At 25.9% G+C, this 20846-nt stretch overlaps 4 protein-coding genes across 4 annotated transcripts, besides 5 other annotated features; all 4 read right to left on the minus strand.

Annotated features, from left to right (window-relative positions):
* Positions 1-644: 644 nt before the first annotated feature.
* PVX_000000 (hypothetical protein) lies at positions 645-1115 on the minus strand (the record flags this gene model as incomplete). Its single annotated transcript, XM_001612570.1, has 1 exon — positions 645-1115. The coding sequence occupies one exon, from the start codon at positions 1113-1115 to the stop codon at positions 645-647; it is 471 nt and encodes a 156-aa protein (XP_001612620.1).
* A 3827-nt stretch (positions 1116-4942) lies between these two features.
* Positions 4943-4974: a microsatellite.
* Positions 4975-5367: 393 nt separating this feature from the next.
* PVX_000005 (hypothetical protein) lies at positions 5368-6593 on the minus strand (the record flags this gene model as incomplete). Its single annotated transcript, XM_001612571.1, has 2 exons — positions 6213-6593; positions 5368-6075 (listed from the first exon to the last, which is right to left on the minus strand). The coding sequence occupies exons 1-2, from the start codon at positions 6351-6353 to the stop codon at positions 5368-5370; spliced, it is 849 nt and encodes a 282-aa protein (XP_001612621.1). The 5' UTR covers positions 6354-6593.
* Positions 6594-10129: 3536 nt separating this feature from the next.
* Positions 10130-10173: a microsatellite.
* Positions 10174-10266: 93 nt separating this feature from the next.
* Positions 10267-10299: a microsatellite.
* A 304-nt stretch (positions 10300-10603) lies between these two features.
* PVX_000010 (hypothetical protein) lies at positions 10604-12570 on the minus strand (the record flags this gene model as incomplete). The annotated part of the gene is made up of 2 exons (XM_001612572.1): positions 11820-12570; positions 10604-11680 (listed from the first exon to the last, which is right to left on the minus strand). Exons 1-2 carry the CDS (start codon positions 11883-11885, stop codon positions 10604-10606), a joined length of 1143 nt encoding a protein of 380 aa, XP_001612622.1. The 5' UTR covers positions 11886-12570.
* Positions 12566-12593: a microsatellite.
* A 476-nt stretch (positions 12594-13069) lies between these two features.
* Positions 13070-13095: a microsatellite.
* A 3465-nt stretch (positions 13096-16560) lies between these two features.
* On the minus strand, positions 16561-17808 carry PVX_000015 (Pv-fam-d protein; the record flags this gene model as incomplete). Its single annotated transcript, XM_001612573.1, has 1 exon — positions 16561-17808. The coding sequence occupies one exon, from the start codon at positions 17806-17808 to the stop codon at positions 16561-16563; it is 1248 nt and encodes a 415-aa protein (XP_001612623.1).
* Between the last annotated feature and the right edge of the window lie 3038 nt (positions 17809-20846).

The raw sequence follows: 20846 nt of genomic DNA on the forward strand, positions 1-20846 counted from the left end.
AGTTATGATACTTTTCAAATAATAATTTTTATAATTAGACAATTGTGTATGTGTTTTTTAGTTATATAAATAATTAAAATGGATACAATCCTTTTATAGCTTTGTATAAAATACAAAGACACATGTATAGTTAAACTAAAAAAAAGTAAAATGTTCTTATTATGTTAGGTATATTATTTACACAAACAAAAGGAAATTATATATAGCCTAAAATCAAGAGGGAATATTAATGATAAACTTATGTGTAAATGAAAACATAAATTCGATCTCATTATGTCAGACATGTAGGCTAATATCAACGGAGCAAAAAAAAACAAATTGAATGTAATTAAAAACATAAAATCATACATTTTTTATGGGTATGATTTTTACAATTTCGTGTGAAATTATGGGAAACTGCACATAATCATTACTGAGAATCACATACTTCTCATGCAAATATTAATATTAAGTTAGAAAATCAAATTATGACGAAAAAATATGCATACCAAAAAAGGGAAAACGGTGGTTTTCCCATAAATTATTTGTCATGGGCTCCTTGTAACAAATTTTATGTTAATACATGTTAATATGAAAGAAATTATGCAATATCAACACATTTTATAATGGGAGATATCCCAAGGCAGTCCACGATACTTTCGTACTTAATTGAACTTTTTGGAGAATATTCTAAAATAATCAAGAAAACTACATTTACCATTATTTTCTACATAAATATAATATTTTAGGATTTTAGAAAATATATAAAACAATATAAGAATGGATGCTACAACAAAGGGAATACAATACAAAACTTCCGTTGAATTCATACCGTATTGTAAAAAAGAAAATCCAGATAATAAAATTACAACTGGAAGAATAAACAATAAAAACATTTTCTTACCCAAAATTTTATTAAATACGTTAGAACTTTTTAATTTGTCATTCTTCACTTTTTCTATGTTATTAAGTATATTGAATATTTTTTTTTCAAAATAAAAGTCTACTTTTTTAAAAATGTTTCTTTTTGATGTATAATAATGAACATTGATCACTTCCTTTTCTAATTCATTTAATCTGATATTATCATTTACTAATTGGCTAAAATTGTCATGCCATTCTGAGAAAGAACCCATATATGGTTGTTTTAATCTCTCTTCAACATATTTATTATAATTAATTTTCGTTTGTTTAGTGAATTCTTCATTCGTTTTTAGCCTAGTCAATAAATCACGGCTCCGTGAAGCAAATGATTTACAACTATTTTGACTCTGTGCTAATTGTGTATTAATGGTACCCTAAAAATGTATAAATATACATTCGTATGTGAAGATAGTTTCATTATCATGAAGGAAATATTATTTATCAAAATGAAAATTAAAAAATAAATGACTCTAAATAGGCAGTTCTTATAATGAATGGTTGCAATAATGGCTTACACAAAGTAAATAAAGAGATAATAGAACTTTAGAAAAGGTGAGAAACTTATAATTCCATCCCATGGTGTATTCCAGTTACATAATGTTTTAAGTAAGGAAAAGGGTTAACTTTTTTCTTTTTGTACTCTCATCAGAATAAAGATGCTCTGCGTGTTCTATTATCATTTTGTTGATTATTTTTTACTATTTTGCTTTGCGAAGACATCATATTATGTATTTATAATAAACTTTGATGCATTGTAAAAGAGGAGTAACTTTAAATGTAATTCAGGAAAAAATTGCAACAAAATTGTAGAACAAAAAAAAAAAAGGTGTTTTACAAATTATTTTACAAAGTGATGGCAAAAAAAAAATTATAAAGCAATTGTAGAAATTATCTCATTATTATGAAACACAAAATTTTTATTAACTCTTAATAAATCATGCAACTAACATATACAGTAATTATGAGTGCGTAATTTGCTATAAATCCTAATTTTATATAATAGCATTTTTTAACGCTTAATTTAATTAAATGTCCTTATGTATAATAATACATGTGCGAAATAAACTCTTATAATTTTTTTTTATCATAAATATTACAAACTATATAAGAAAGATCCAAAATTATGTAATGATTTTTTCATAAATTACAAAATATTAATTATGTAATCTTTTTAAATTCATTCGAATGGATGAATCTTTTTACAATTAATTAGAACATTAAAAGGAGTGATCATTTTGGCATATTAATATTAAAATAAAAAAAATGTTGCATATCCATATTTCTTGATATTTTATTATTACAAAATAGGATGATTGAAAAGCAATTAGGTCGTAATTTATCCCCTTTTTTTAAAAAAAAATAATTATAAAAACGTTAGAAAATAAATTTAGTCACAAGAATATTACATGTAACGTTGCAATTTCGAACAAATTTTATATAAATATTTAAAAAGTACAATTTATATATACAATAATATGCTATCAATAAGACAGAAAGAAATATGAAATTTTAAAAAAATATATTCTTAATTAACTTCACTTGTATAGCGTTTAAAAAAGTTGTAATTTATTATTTTCTATTAACAAATGTATAAGAAAAAACCAAAACAAGTTATTTTAATTAATTAATCCCGTGAAATTAATCAAATGAAAAAATATATATTAAGGCAGTGCATTACAATGGTAAAATATTTTACTGCATAAAAGTACTTTCATTTTAAATATATCATCGGTCGTCGCTTCATAGTTATAATAATAATCGTATATGCTGCAGCATTATAGTAGTTTTTCCATCATTTAAAAAAATATAATTTTATATGCCTATTTGGAATAACTAAAAAAAAGAAATTATTGTTAGAAAAAAAAGGCATTAATTTTGTAGTTTTCATTTTTAAGAAAATGTTCATACGAATGATAGCAGAATTGTGTTGAATTTTTATTATATATGGAATAATTTATTTATTTAGGAAAGCGTCTGCTCTATTTTGTTGTCCTAGACTTTCACTTCATAAGAAAAAAGGCATTTATATATGAAGTTTATTTAATAATTTTTAAAATAAATATGTGGACATTTTCGTCTGAACCGTAAAAAATAAATTACAAATCTGTCTATCTAATATGAACTGAATAAAATTTTATATCTTCTCATGAAAAGCCTAGGCTACAGGCACGCATTTGAGAGAATATGGTTGTTCTAAAACTATAATATGTCGACTGCTTATTTGTCTATCATGTACATTCATCTTGTTTACGTTTTTTATATATACATAAAGTCAAAGAAATTTATATAAATATATTTGCTTTATGCGAAAGAAAATGATGCACCTTTCAGTAAAATACAGACACATGGCAAATGAGATATGTGCATTCAAACATTAAAGCTTCACCGATTTTTCGCTTATTTTTTTGTTCGCATTGTTTTTCTGCTAATTTTTTCTCTGTGCCTATTATTTTTACACATCATTGTTTTATTATTCTAGAAGATATAGTTATACTAATTATAAAGCATAAGAAAAAAGCTATGTCTATGTATATTCGGTTTACACGAGAATATAGGACAGTTGTAGTGATAATTTAAAAAGGTTAGAAATCCATCAAATATGTAGTTTAAATGTTTGCAATATAGGCATTCCACGTAATTTTTAATGTTATATACGCAAATAATTGTTTATCGCATTATAAGTTCACGCATGTAAAGTTATATATTTTAATTAGCGTGTCAATAGAACGATATGGCTAATTTTTACAAATAATTTTTATCATCCTACTGTATGTTCAAGCTAAATCGGTTTATATATTTAGATATATTTCTCTAATTAATTAGTTCTGCTGAAATGTTGTTTAGCTCATCTAAAGCTTAAACAGTATAGTCACACTCACGTGAGATACACAAAATAAAAGAATATCGAAAAATTAACAATTATGAGATATGAGACAAGCAGTTTATGTTTACTTATGGGCATCAAAATAGTGTAAATTTTTTGTAGTTTCACGTGTTATATATACCTTTTATGCCTACTTAACTGCATCTGTAATGATAAAAAAAATGATATCTTTTACATGAACTATGAAGTGGGAAACAAAATTTATGAATTCTTGAATGATCTTCGAATTAGTAGGTGAATTAATTCCCCGAAAAAAAATAGCACAGCTTACAATTTAATATTTACCGTTCGTAGTGTAATCTTTTTAGAATAAATATACAAATGAAAAAGAAAAAATATGCACATGAAAGTTCTCCACCTAGCAAATTCTATTCACCACACTTTTATTTTATTTAACGTAAAAGAGGCACAAATTAAAAATGAACAATTAGATACAATCCACGCGTTTTTTTACTTTTTTATAACGACAAAAATTAAATTGCCTAGAAGGCATTATAAGAAACATGCGCGGCCGTACAAAATTGTTTAAAGAGAAAAATAAATGGTATACGTATATTTACACCATTCGCACAAATTTGTATTTATTTTTTAAGCTTAGTTTTGTTTCTATTCAACTTTATTTATCTTTCATAATTTTCGCCTCTTTTCTTTTTAGTCGCATTTATTTAAAACAACCGAATATGTGTACTTCTTTTGCTAATTTTATTAATGTTATTCTACATTCAGTTCAACAAGGCGTTCCTTCAAATGTATATCTTTAAATTGATATCTAAATCAGACAAAATAAGAAAAGTGTATTAAACACCTTTTAGATAAAATACTGTATATACAGTTCATAATAACTGTTAGAATGTATATATTTTTTTTATTTAGCAATACGTATTTTTTTATTTTTATATATGAGTCAAATTTAAATTCATATTTTGTAAAAATACACCATTTTGGGGTTTTATTATGCATCTCGCTGATTGTAAAGAATCAAATAATTTACTTTATGAAAAAAATGACTGCGCGAAACACTGCATAAAAAAACATTTTATTTTTAAAATGTGTATAAAACACGTATGTCAATAAGAATGTCAAATATTTAATTAAAAAATATTTATGTACTCAGTTTTAAACTAAGAAATACAAAAATATCTAAAATTAAATTAACACATTTAGGTGTATTAACGGGTAAAAAATATAAAAAAAAAAAAAAGAAAAAAAATTATAATTATTATTATAATTACAATCATAATGATACTTTTATATATATTTCATATATATAACTTCATTAATAGTATACAATAAAATGTCGTGAAATCAAAAATTCAGTAATGATATAAAAAAATATCTAATTAATAAATATATGAGAATGTTTCAATATGATAACATAGTCATATGTTTAATTATTTAAGTGGATACTTTTTTAGGTATAATATTTTTGCAAGACATTTTTCACTAAAAAAAACTCTATTAAATTTATTATTTTACTGAGGATATATTTACAATACTACAAAAAAAAAAAAAATACATATATAATATTATATATTCTTATCTATTACCTTTTAATTATGTGTGCAACAAAGCATGAAAAATTATAATACAAACAAAGTCAATGCCGCAACACCCGTGGTAATAAAAACATTGGGTGATGCATAATGTAAACAGAAAATGGTTAGTAATATACTCAGTGGTAGAAATACAAGCATGTAATCATAAATTAATTCACTATTCCAATTAAAGTTGTTAATATATGCAATAATTTTATTCCTAATTTCCAAATATTTCCGTTTAAACGTACTCATTTCTTCATAGATTCCATCAAGTGTCGTTAGATCTTTATCCTCAATGTCTATGTCCAAATCCAGATACTCATCAAGATAATCTGGTTCTTCAAAATGATGAGTTTCAATCACAATTTCAAATTCTTCGAATTCTTCCGTGTCCTCGAGGTTGTCTACTTCGTCATATTCATATGATCTTTCGGGTACTGAATTAACTTGTTGCACATTTTCTTTTCCATTAGCTACATAATTTCGTCTTCGTGTTGATTCAGGATTTTTTAATTTGATAATTTTGTCTTTGGTGTTAAGTTCTGGATAATAGTTTAGAAACTTATTATAATAAGATATCAATTCTCGTAAGCGTTCTTCTCTTTCGTCATCTTCCATATCCTCTAAGGAATATAGATTTGACTGACTTCCGCTATCGTAACTATCATACTCGGTTAAAACTCTAGACTTTTTAACACTGAAAACGTTCTGCTCACAACGTTTTTCATCACATGACTTATTAAATGAACTCTATAAAATTAGAAAACATTAAAAATAAATACAAATATGCGTCACCAAGTTAATGCAACGATTTTCGTAATGCGGGGACAGGTATAAAATATGAGTAAACTATTTTAACATCTTTTACGTAATCATTTTAATATTACTTTATTGGAATTTGAAGAATTCCAGAAAAAGAAGGCAAATATTAACACTTTAACATGAAAAAGAAACATATTTGTTCTGCCTATTTGTGGGAATTTTTTAATAATTCCCAGGCTCGTGGTAGGTAAATTGTTTTCATGCATTCTTATATTTTTTCTTACATATATAGATAAATGTATAGTAATATATGTAATTTTATGTTTTTCTTTTGGCCCCTTTCAAATTTATGAACAAAATGGTACAATGAATTTTAATTTAAAAAATTTAAAACATAATTAAAAACAAAAAATTCAAAAAAAAGATGAACAAAAAGAATTGAAGAAACACATATTAATACAAAATATTAAACCTAAAAAAGTTATAAAATTATTCCTTGGTAATATAAAAAAGAAGAACAAAATTGCTGAATATTCTTTAAGAAGTTTTAAATTAAATTATTAAAAAAAAAAATACGAAAAAAAAATAAAAATGGTTATAATGTGGTCGGAATAATTATTCTTTTTAGGCATGGACGCAAAAAAAAAAATATTTTTACGCTAAATAAATCACGACTCGCTGTGAATTACATATACCAGTTTCATAAAATAAATATAAAATATTTTTAACAGTAAAAAGTTGTATGATTATTATGTGATAAAAATAGTATATGAACAATTTTTTTACGCATAATAAATAAATGTATGAATTAAAATTTACATTTGTATTATTTATATTTAAATCATCCTTTTGGCATTATACAATGAGAAGTGCACAAGATAAATAAGTTATTTTTTTATAATCCGTAATACGAAAAATATTTTTACTTGACAACAGCCTTCGTAAAAGGGTAAAAAAAAAAGGTTTATAAAAAATTTAGTAAATTAAAGTTTGATTTATCGTAATAATTTAATTTTTTGGCGGTGTATTGATATTTTTATGTTAAGCAATAAAAATGTATAATCGTATTAATGAAATAATGCGGTTTTTTTTAGTATATAATTTTCACTTTTTTTTGCCTCGCGGTGGATAAAAATTTGTGTCATTCAAAAAATATATTTGAAAAAAAAAAAAAATAAGTACGCAAAAGATGAGAGGTATTTGTAAAAAAAAAAAGTACACAGCTATTACTTATAACGATTCCTATTAATTATAACAAATATAGCTACTCTAATGTCTTTGCGAACAATTTTATGCATTTGTGATGAAATATGTATAATAAGAAGTTTGCATATTAAAACAGTGTTAATAAAAAATTCGTCAATTATGTAACTTTCGAAAAAAAATGAAAAGTTAATATTGCTACGCATATCATTACAAATGTTAATTATTCGTGCGCTATATTGGAATGCAAATAAATGCGAAGCGAGCACTGCATTCAATAAAATGGGTGCGTGTGTGAATCCAGTTTTATGCTTATATAATACAAATGCATACGTTTGTTCGAAAAATAGCTTAATATATAGGTAATATCGTGTAATGATATATATAGGTGTTTATGCTAATAAGAAGTATTCGTTTTATTAACGCACACTTCTATCTCCAACGTTTTGCTATAATGCTTATGACTAAATGGAGCAACAAAAAGGGCAATTAAAACCTTTTATTATCATAATAGGTGTACAGGAAAAGGGAATCTCTTTTAAAATATTACTTTATCGTTAAATTGTTTTAAAAACTTGTGTAATATATAAAGGTAGTCATATTTTGGCTCCAAGTGCACACACTCCCCACATGTTGACATTATTATATGCCGTTGAAAATGTTGACAGCGTAGGTTCTCTAACGAATTGGAACAATTCGAGTGAGATGCAAATAAATGGTTAAGGAATTATTATATACGAAAGAATATGATAATTCTTTAAGTAGTAAGGTGTAATAAATGCCAAATTTACGATGAAGGCAAAATAACTAAAGTGTAGGAATGACCATTGTGTTCATAGAAGATGAACGGTTCTTAATGTGATGTCGAATAACACATATAGGACAAGGGAAACAATTTTAAAACAACACCGTTTCTTATAAATTATATGCTTCAATTAGATGTAAGAGCACATCAAAAATGTGTCATCTTTGTGTAGTACTTAAAAGAGCCATTTGTTTCTCACTCCCTTTTAAATCCTTTAGTGGAACATTATTTCGCAAAGGAAAAAACGGCCAATACGCCAAATAAATTCTTTTATAATATGTGTCGGTTTTCATTCCTTGTTGCTTCGAAATAATAATGGATCATAGGGTGCTATGCGGACAAATATTTCGTTCACCATTTCTTAAAAATTTACCTTAATCTTAGAGAAAAATTGGAGAACGGACCAGTCATAGTACCTCTTATTGAGACATTTACTATTTTAAGGAGAAATCGTTTGATACACCGAGGGAAGTAAAACGTGGCCAAGATGTCATATGGCTATTTACATCCTTTTTGTGTGTCAATTGTTTTATAATTAGGTATCTATACGAATAAATGCTCCGAGTGTTCAATGGAACATTCACTTGATAATAGAGCCATACCATCAGTAACATTTCCTATATTTAAGGTAAAAATGGGAAAATTAAATGATGAACTAAAAAGGTAATTTATTCTAGGGTGGATCTACAAATTCGTGATATAAATAAAATGTAGAAAGATATAGAGGAAAGGGGATGAGGAAAAACAGAAACTGAAGAATGCATTTTTGCGCATAAATATATTAAGATAGTATACAGGGTATACATCTTCGTGGAGCAAAAAAAGCATAGGCTTAACCTAAAATAGTTGCCACAATTTTGTTCCCTTACATTTTAAACGAAAATAGTGTGAATATATGAACATAAAATATGTTTGTGTAGAATCTTACTTTGAATATAATTTAATGATACGTTATTTGTTCGTACATTATAGTAAAATCCTACAAATGCAGAATGTCATGTTTTCATATGATCGCCATGTAAGGAGTGTAATTATCTTTCAAACAATCATTCTTTTGATAAGGTATCACCAATGAAATGTTGTAAATTTAGAACAACTTTTCCTTAAATTGTGTATAAATAAAGTAGAATAACCGTTTTACATAAATATTGGATTCATCATGTGGACATATACTCTTTAGGTGATAGCTGTAGTGTTGCGTTATGAGTCTATTTTATAGTATTCTAAAACGTTTTATTTATTGAATGGAGTGATTATGACGAAAAAAGGTATTCCCAAACTGTTGAAAAGGGAATTGCTTAAAATTGTGAATGGGGTAAGTATAAAGAATAATAAACAAGTTATTCGCAAAAAACATGTATATATACATAGTTAAATATTGATGCAAACTAACTGCAGACAACTAAGTAGTAATATAATAAAAGCACAACGTATTATGTCCTTCTTAGTTCATTATGATAATGTTGCACCTTAGCGGCGTAGTAAAGTAGCCGAGTCTAAGTCTGCATTTCATTTCGAAATCGTAGCATATCAAAAAAATGCAGTGGCTAAAAATGTTACCTTTCATGTTTTAGCCTCATATTATCAAGGTCAGACATACAGCTTCAACGCTTCATTAATGGCGTATGAAAGCTGGCTACATTTTTAGATTAGCAATTCCATTTCTTATATATTTTACCCGACTGATGGAACAAAACGTAAGGATCATAAATAGGGATATATATTGTAGAATTAAACCTTTTGTGAATAAAATGTGCACAAAATGAATGCGAGACGAGTTTAATTTATTTCGAGGCCTGTTCAGCATGAATGATTTTAAATATATACTGTACTGTCGTAAGAGTTCGTAAAGACGCAGGAATATTTGTTGTGTGTATAATAGCTTCTGCTTAATCGTCACATGTAATGATTATTTACGCAGTAGACTTTGAATAAGAACAGAAACTAAAAGCATAGACTTCTATATAATATATTCATCAAAATAATAAATTGTACACTTTTTTTTTATATATGATGTTAAATATTGTTTAAGACATCATGTTACTTCTTAAAATGTAAATAAAAAAAAAAAAAAAAGAAGGAAAAAAAAAAAAAAAAAAATTTACATTTTATAAAAGAAGTACTCGCTGCATGATGTTACTATGGTAATCAGTATCTAATATATTACATATAGGATGTAAAAGGCTTATGGGTTATAAATATACATATACATGTAATATATATATATAGAGAGAGAGAGAGAGAATCCAGAAGGACGTATCTTTTATAAAATGGGTTTCTCTCATAATATCAATAAACAATTGATAATTTAAATAAACGCTAATATATCAATAAACCATGTGTACTAGGAAAAAAAAACAATACCATAATTTAAAATAAAACTCCAAGATAAAATGTAGTAATATAAATAAACCCTATCATAAATATAGTACAACGTCATGAAATCGATCTAATAAAAATATATAAAATCATAATATAACATCAAAATTGCCTACTAAAATGGAATAATTAAATTCTTCTTGATTTCTTAGATCTCTTATGTTTGTGGCCTTTTGAGAAATTTTTGAATTTCAAAATTTTGTTGGATATTTGCATTCCTTTTTTTAGGTAGTAGCCTCCCAAGAGCATGCTCAAAAAGGCAAATCCTATGGCTGCTGGAACTGCCATGGGGTACATGGTCCACGAAGCCATGTAACCAAAATATTGAGCGACATTCAGGCCAATGTAATACAAAACTAATGGATAAGCAACTGAAAGGGCCAATACGAGGGGTAAAAATGCTTTGTTTCTATACATAGAAAATACAAATTTATTGAAAAATCCTTTGGGTTTGATTCCCATTCTTTCTTCTTGTGCCCTATTTTTTATGAATCGTAACATTTCTAATTCAATCTTGGAATCTATTTTTTTAAACATTTTGCCCAACGCGCTGTTTTTAAAGAAACCTCCACGTCGACTAACGGGAAATTTACTTTCGTGTCGTCTTTTATCCATGTGATAGCGAATTTCATCATCTATATCCATTCTTCTTCTACTGGAGGATCTTCTGTGCTTACTACGATATCTTGATGATTCAGACATTCTGGGACTTTCTTCCTCTTCATCCTCAAAGTCATCTCGTTCTTCAAAAAGGCTATCCATACTACCATAATTCGTTGATGTCTCAACTTCTTCTTCTTCATCATCAAAGTTATCCAAGTCTAAGGACTCCTCTGATTTATCAAGGTTATCACGATCCCTCATTTCTTTAATTTTTTTCTTTAAACTGTCGCGGGAACTGCTGCTTTTAGATCGTGAACTGGAGCTATCATTATATTTTGCTACACCTAAACGCTTCTTCAAAAAGTTATGGTATGATAAATCATCAGCTTCTAGTCCTCCAGTTTCATCGTTTATCAAAGCATTTAATCGGCTAAATAATTTTTTGTCGTCTCCATCTAATAAACCCATTATTTTTTCCCTTAGTAAAATGTTATTCTGTCGCGTTTCTACATCAGTTTCACCCCTTAATGATCTGCTAATCCTCACACCTAAAGTGTCATTTTGGCCAGTTCCATTACCCCATGATGTACCTAGTTCAGTTACCTAAAAGGTAAGAAGTATATTCGGAATTTATAGAGTATACAAGTATTATAATAAAAAACAAAGTATTATCTTTAGTAAAAAGAAAAAAGTTAATCATAATAAATGCGGGGATTTTAAAATTTAATAGTTATTATCATACATAGTTGGGATATTGCCAGGAGCATAGTACAAAGCTAAATATAGAGAGTTTCGTAAGAGATATCATTTTGTTTTTTTTTCTTTAGCGTAAAAAAGTTCGAAATTGTTATATATTTTTTGTTTAAATATATGTGTGGATTGGATTATTATTTTTTTTGTTGTTAAGAGGAAATACTAATTAAATCGTTTTGTATGTGATTTATTATTTTTTTTTAAAGTGTAAATATACTTTAGTATAAACTAAAAGTAATTAAAATGCGTAATAAAATATAAAAAATGTGATAATGCAAAAAAAAAAATATATTTTTTTTAATAAAAATTATAATTAATTAAAATTAATCAAAGTGGTTACTATTTTGAAAAAATATTGCGTACTTTTCAATTATATCGCACTTCTAACTGTGGAATAATGCAAAATAATTTATTTTGAAAAAAAAAAAATTATATATGCACTAACAATTTATTGTTTTAATTTGGATATAATGGTGGATAAAATATTAAAAAAATAAGTATATCTTTAGCATATTAAAGCGGTGGAGTTTTTTATTTGATCGTCTATTTCCTTATCATACTTAGGGGTTAGGTAAAACTTTTATAAAACATCCAAGTTTTCAAAGTGTATAATATGTTCTAAAAATTTTGCGAGTGTAATAGGTAAATGAAAGGAAAAATTGTGTTATATAAAAATAGTAATTTAGACTTTATAAATATATATAAATATTAACCTAATGAATATATTTTTCGGAATGCGTAAAATAAATAAAAATAAAATAAAGAAAGAAAGAAAGAAAGAAAGCGGATAAAAATAATTTTTTCGTGCACAGTTAATCCACTACATTATATCTCGTTAAATTTAATTATATTTTGAACTCCGAATAATTTTAAAAAATTCATTCGAAAGTTATTTTTAAGGTGTGGTATCGAATATGTACACTCAAAATTGCAAATGTATATATTAGGAAAAAACGCTAAAAATTTAGATTATATAAAGAAAAAAATAAAATTGCATTTACTAACTATTTTGCAATTTCTGTTCGTAAATAATGGTATGAAAATTAATAGTCGAAGAAAAATTATTAATAAAAAATATATTTACTTTTAAAAAGCTTAAAATGCGCATTTGAGTTTTTAATATTTTTTTTTTCTGCTGACGAATTTTTCATTCTGTGCTGTGCGCAGTAGTGGAGTATTCGCTAAATATAGTAATATTTGCTTCATTAATTTATGTACGCAAAATTAATTATTAATGTGGATATGCACACACACAGATTTAAAAAAAACAAAAAGAAAAAAAAAAAGGAATATTTTTATGGTGGAAAAAAAAAAAAAAAAAAACATCAAAATTAATATTACACGTCATGCAACAGTTTTCGATTAGTATATATAATTATTTGGGAAATACATTAAAAGAAAAAATATATATATTCCTTTTGTGTGAATAAAGGATGTATCGTTTTAAGCAAAAAATATATTCATGACGCATCAGGGGGTGCTTTATTTTGACTTATATGCACATAATGCTGATGTCTTGCGAAAATAATCAATATTGTGCACATTAGTTATATAGAGTCGGAGTATATTGTTATTAATTCCGACTTCTTTATGTACTACATGTATGAACGCTCTTGGATGTTTGGCAATTTTCATCTATTATACATAATAAATCAATACATGGAATGGAAGGATATAAGTTGATGTATTTTAGTCTGCGCTTATATATATCACTTTCAGTCAAAGTTGTGAAGTAAAAAATGAAATTCCGTTTATTTATGAACGGAAAAAATAATGAAAAAGATTTAAGGATGTAAAACGTCAGAGATTTATGTACCTCGGAAGTGTTAATATAAATACTACATTAAAACCCCTATGCTATTTATATTACATTTCTAATATGAGTTATTTGAGGTGTGTGTAAAATGAACACGTGTTAGTAGTATAATAAGAAAATGCTTCGTCTACATTACAAATTAAGTAATGATAAAAACAGTTTGTGCGGACTTGACTTCTACATAATTAGCAAATATGTAATTATAACTTTTTTAGCAGAAAAAAAAAAGGTAAAGTGAAATAATAATATATATTAATTAAAATCTGCATTACATTTTTTAAATTTAAAAACAAAAATGGTGATACATTCTTTAAAAGACTAACTCAGCATTTAGTGTAGTTACACCATTTAAACATTTATGTGTCATTTAAGTTAATGATTGTGTCAACTTTTGCATATAAATATTAAAAAAAAAGGAAAAAGAAAAAAAAACACTAAAATGAACTTCTATTACATTTGCTCGAAATACCTGTGCGAACGGTTAAGGCGCACATGATACAATATGTAATGTTGAAAATATAAAATTGTATTAGAAAAATATTCTGCGATAACATGTATCGTAACAAATGTTTACAATGTAGTAAACACGCTAGAGGTGTGTCTGTCTGCGTTTTCGAATGTTAATTATTATGAACATTAATGTAGATGAATGAATTTCCATTTAAGGAGCGTATTATTGTATAGTAATATGTTATGCATTTATTTTGGTAAATGAGGTTTTCGGAAATATTATACCTACGTTATATTTAACTTCATTTTTTCGCAAATAGTAACTTATCACATTTCATGTATAAGGAAACGAACGCCACAGCAAAAAAAAAAAAAAAGAGTATATAAAACAGAACCTACAGAAATGGTACTACATAATAACACATTGCTAATGGCACATCGTAAATTAAACCAATCACGCGTATTGAAATAAATAATTTTAATTTTTGAATTTTATTTATAATTTTTCAAAAATTATTTTTATTTCTCACAAATGATTGTTATTGTATGACTTGGATATAAGATTATACAACATTTATATGTAGGTAATCAAGTCTATTCTAGTTAAACGTTTGCTAATCTTTGTCTATACTGCATTTGTTCTACTTTAAAATTTACACCCTATTTAATTGCTTCGAATACCTTTCTGTGCTCATCATAGCATTCCGGTGTGTCCAAAATGCTTTTATAGAAATCGTCATGTTTCAATGCTTCAAATTATTCCTTAGAATTATCAAATTTGACTAAGATGAGTAGTGATTGAGAAATTCTATCAGCAGTTAACATTTTTAATCATTTTTCAATTTTATCATTACCTTTATATGAATGATTTATAGGTCTATCATTAATATTTGCATAATTTGAACACTCTACATACATGTCATGCTTTAATAATTTGCTATATATATTATCACTAAAGTGTTATTTTTTCTAATTCGATTTCCCTTTAACCGTAGAAACACACTTAAAAAAAAAGCACATGACAAAAAAACTTAACGTGTAAAAAGTTAAAGTAGTTTCTCTATTAGTCTAAGGTTCATTTAAGGTCGCAATGGAGTATTTATAAATATATATTTTAATTTAAACTTTATCTTACCCAAAAGGAACAAATGTTGTCAACGTTAAGTGTGGAAAGGCGAAAATTTTAATAAAAACACACTTATTTAACTTTTTTTCCAGATGTAATTGCTTGAAGGTTATTAAGTAATTCATCAATAGTAAAAATTTCATGTGTGTAATTCTTTTAATATTGATGAATAAAAAGTTTAGAAAAAAATGATTTTAGTTTATTTTCACTTTTAAAATAAAGGACTTTTCACCTTCTTTTTTTTGGGGGGGTTTTAATGCAATTTTATTTTATAATATAATTAACATATAAAAAGGCACTAATAGTTAATAAAGAAAATCGTTTTTAAAACGTTTTTTACGACTTCAAAGGTGTTGGAAAAGGGAAAAGGAAATATGCAACGATACCTTTCTTTATTATATATAGCACCTGTCAAAATGAGACATCAAAAATTATATTGTCCTTTCAAATTTTATTTATAACAAGAACGCAGTATATATGTTGATCAATGAAAAATTAGAAAAATGTAATAATGTGACGTTATATAAAATGTTCTTCATATATAGTAAATTCGCTGCAACTGTAATAAGGTGATCGACGAAACAGCACCGTTGTAGGACAGAAACGCGTCTACCTGTTCTATAGAAAATTATATGTGAAGAAAAAATAGCTTTAATTTAGGTGTGCTATTTTATATAATAATATAACTGAAGTTTAAATGGAAAAAATGAAGTGCCTAATATAGTTGTAAAGGAATTAATCACTGTAGGAATGCGTAAAATTTTAAAAATACATATGCACATTTTTATAACGTTAGAATTCGTATACGTTTTGCCGCTTTTCCTTAATAAGCGTTAGTGAGTATTGAGCACATTTATTTTTTAAAATAATGTTAACTTAGTTTTACTAATGGGTGGTGTGTCTCAATGCAAAAAGACATGTAAAAGACTATACCACAGAAAAGTGTTGAATTTGCTTTAATCTTAAGTAGTATTTCGGAAACTAATAATTCTTAAGTATTAAAACTTTTTACAAATGTATATGCAAAATACAATGTAGTAAAGTGAATATAAAAATACAGGTTACTTAAAACGTAATATTTATAATACAAACCATACGAAATTAATAAGATAAAGAACTAATTAATATGCAAATGGTACATTTTTATGAGGGAAAAAATGCGAAGCAATAATAAATAAAAGTACGTTTTAATGTTTGCAATACATAAAAAGGGTAAATTTTTATATATCACGTATATATATATATACCTAGTTTATATTTCTATACGCTTGAATAAAAAAATATTTATGTATGCTATAAAATTAGTGAATAAACTATTGAGGTTTACAGGCATTTTTTCTAGATTTTTCTTTTTCGACGATATTTTCGTGGACATCTACGTGATCCATATAGTTTAGACAAATGTTTGCATTTCTTGTATTTGTAAAGAACGTATGTTAATACAATGGGAAAGATAACAAATAATATTTTAATACATGAGCCTACTATGGCGACGGGTGCAGCGAAATTTAATAGCACTAATAGAAACATCATTGAAGCAATTGATATAACTGGAGAAAAAATTGTGAATAGCTTAATTAATTTTATTGATTCCCGTGATCTAATTCCACCAAAAAATTCTTTAACATCACGAGGTATATCATTATTCATTACATTATACATTTCCCTTTCAATATGTGCATCTGTTTTTTTCAAAACTTTCCATATCCTTGAGAATATAGATTTTTTTTTTCGTCTATAATACATATCCATTGCAGGTAATTTGTATTTCATTCCGTTATATTGATGTATTTGGCTGTAGATGCTATCTTGAGAGTTATTAAGTTTTCCATATTCATCATCATATTTAGTTTTATCAAATGATTTGTCACAACTATCAACACTTTCAGAGGAATCATACATATTGTCATATTTTTGAACAGCTTCATTGGAATCATACATATTGTCATATTTTTGAACAGCTTCATTGGAATCATACATATTGTCATATTTTTGAATAGCTTCATTGGAATCATACATATTGTCATATTTTTGAACAGCTTCATTGGAATCATACATATTGTCATATTTTTGAACAGATTCATTGGAATCATACATATTGTCATATTTTTGAACAGATTCATTGGAATCATACATATTGTCATATTTATGAACACCTTCATTGGAATCATACATATTGTTATATTTATTAACACCTTCATTGGAATCATACATATTGTTATATTTATTAACACCTTCATTGGAATCATACAAAATTTCATATTTATTAACACTTTCACTAGAATCATACAAATTGCCATATTTATGAACACATTCATAGGAATCATAAAACTGGTCATAATTATCATCATTTTCATTGCTTCTGATTGTATTAAATTGTTTTTCAAATTTATCATTTTGCATCAGTAATTTTAATCTCCTTTCAAAATTGTATTCATCTTCATCATCTTCCATGTTCATAATTTCATCCTTTAAGATGTCGTATTTTTCTTTCATATCTATGTCTACATCTCCCCTTAGCAATCTGCTAGTTCTGGAATTTAATGCTATACGGGGGTTAACTATTTTATCCTGTGGTTCACCCATGTCAGTGGTCGTCTAAAAATTAGGGTAAAAATTTAAGCATGCGGAACCAAATGATTATTTAAATATTAATAAAATTTTCATCATGAAATAAGCCACTGAAGCAGCTAAAATTGTAGGAAATGTTAAATTTAATTGTTAAATGAGTACTTCTTTGGAACATTTCCATGAGGTTGCTAAAATAGCAAAGGTAAGGAATTTATAGTAGGTGCCTTTGTCGTTTCCTTTCATGTTGCATATGATTAATATTTAAAAAATGTATGCGAAGCAGTAAAAATTTTAGTTATATGAAAATTTTCTTTTGATAATATTCAACAAATTTATTAGTTTATTTTACTTCTAAGTTTTTTGTATTTTATAAAATTAGTATGTTTTATTTTGTCTAAACATAAGTTTATTTCTAATCAGATTTAATTTACGAAAAAGGAAAAAATTGAATAAAAAAGGTAATTTTTCAAATATTTTGTATAAAAGGAACCGAAATGATATAAAATTAATTAAAATAATTTAGAAATACCGGATCTTACAAAAATTTACAATATATCATGGTATATTAAAAACAATAACCAAACAACGTTGTAAATTTATTTTCAATGGAAAAAAAAAAAAAATATAATAATACATTTATCTCTAAAATGAAAAAGTTAAGCCAGTTATAATTTAATTGCTAATGTTACTTGGACAAAATAATTTTTTCGCTTAGTACAAATTATATTAAAAAAAGCGGTAAATATAATTTTTATTTTAAACATATAATTCCAACTTTTATATATTCACATTATATTACATTTCATTTTGCTACCAATCGTCCATAAAAAATATTTCCAATATGCCAAATTGCAGTTATAAAAACGAGAAATGCGTACAATAAAAATACCTTTTTTTTTGGGGGGTGCATTTTCTACAAGCAAATAATTATGACGTGACGTTAGAGTAAAATAGAATAAAAGCAAATATAAATATATACGTAGAACCGCTGCAAGATAAAATTATGAGTAAAAAAACCTAAAAAATTAATTATTTATGGCGAAAATATACATTCATTGTACTGTTATTGAAGCGAAAATTTTGGTGACGATTCATTTAAATTATTAAAAATTATGGCTATTTCATGCAACCATCGGTATACATGTAATTACTAAAAAATTAATCCATTTCCGCGATAGATTATGCTTTAAATTGATACTCTAAAAATAATATTTAGAACAAGCAAAAATCATCGATTTATAGAATTTTTTGTAAACTATCCTGGAGGTATAGATAAATAAAAAAACAAATTAAAATAAAGATAAAATTTAACATCTATGTTGGTTGCATCAAGCTGCTTTTGATTTTTTAATCTGTATATTAAATCTATTTTACATGTTTCCATTTTTAGATCTATACGCGTTTATATACATGTATACGCATTAAAAAAATTATTATATTAAGATAAAAAAAATTATGAACATAAAAACTTTGTAAAAAAATAAATGAACCATTTTGGATCTTCAGTAAAAAATTTACAAAAAGGATAATGAAGTAAAAAATCTTTGGCTAATATTTATTACATTAACGTTAACTCTCCGGTATAATGTTAAAATATAAAAAAAAAATTCATTTGGTAACTTTTTTTAATTATTGCCTAACTATATTTTTTTAAACCTTTATTAACGTGAATATCGTAATAAATTTTTTTCCACATATAAAAAATCCTAACGACTAATTTAAATTCATTTCTGACTGATTCGAAGTAGATTTACTAGATGCACATTAATATGTTTTATTTTCCCACCATCACATACTTATTAGTATACAAATCTGCGACTATATATAACGAATGTCTGCATATAATTTTGTTTTCGCGATTTTTTATTCAAATTTGCTAAGAATAAAACAAATTGCTTCCATTCCTTAAATGTGCATTAAAAAAGTGTGACAACGTTTGTTTAAAAGCAGGGCTCAGTGGGTCCACATTCATGTAATACAAATTTGTTCATACTGTAAATATGAGAATAAATGTTTAAATTATAGATAATGTCAGAGGCATATTTGTGTAGTCAAATATTACATTCAGGTAGCGGTTCACAGACAAATAGCAATCTAGCAGGTGAACCGTATATAAACATTATTCATAATTCGCTATGGTAGTATTATACGTTAACGGTGTATAAATATGTATCTAACTTATAAAGGGTACCGTGTAAGAAATATGAATGGACAAAAGACTGTTAACGTGTTCATGTTTCGGCTTCATATGTATAAATGCTAACAATGTAAGTTTAACTTTTTGTAATGTGTCACTCGCACGACTATTACAATTAGATTAGCATCTCAATTTCTGTTTTGCATTACCCAAACGGGAGGATGAATAACGGTTTAGGATACATTTAGGGATCAACCGAAGAATTATGCCTTAAGACTAAAAAGTGAAAACTTTTCACAATTTAGTTTTGCACAAATATATGCTTAAAATGTGAAAGAATTTCATGTGAATTAAAATTTATTTCTATAGCTTATGCTATCACGAACCTATTTAAATATAATTTATATAAATTTAAGAAATATTCAAGACATGGAACATTGTAGGCATATAGTTGCTATTGCTTAGTCGTTATATGAAAATATTTCTTCCACAATATAAATGCGAAATAATAACAAAAAATGACAGCACATATTTGATTTAATTATATGCAGTTATGCAATAACTTTGGATTCACCTAATACATTGTAGTGAAAATTAATTAAAACTTTGTATTATTTTTTAAAATGCAAAACGAAAGGTGTACATTTTATGAAATAAAAAAATGCTCACTTAATGTGCTTATATAAAACGAGTTTTCATACACTACTAAAAATAGGTAAACACTAAGGGGTGTATGATAAGGCATAAAAAATAAGGAAAAGCCAATCGCCTTTTAAAGTGCTTTTTACCTTTAACTTTAGGTAAAAGTTAATAAATTACATAAACAGTTTTTATACGAAAAGGATGTGTATAAGAAAAAATTGTAAATTTTTATATTTTAATAAATTTATGCGATAAAAAATGAGCGCGAAAAGAA

Source organism: Plasmodium vivax, chromosome 3 (genome assembly GCF_000002415.2).
Source record: "Plasmodium vivax chromosome 3, whole genome shotgun sequence".
Taxonomy (NCBI): Eukaryota; Apicomplexa; class Aconoidasida; order Haemosporida; family Plasmodiidae; genus Plasmodium; species Plasmodium vivax.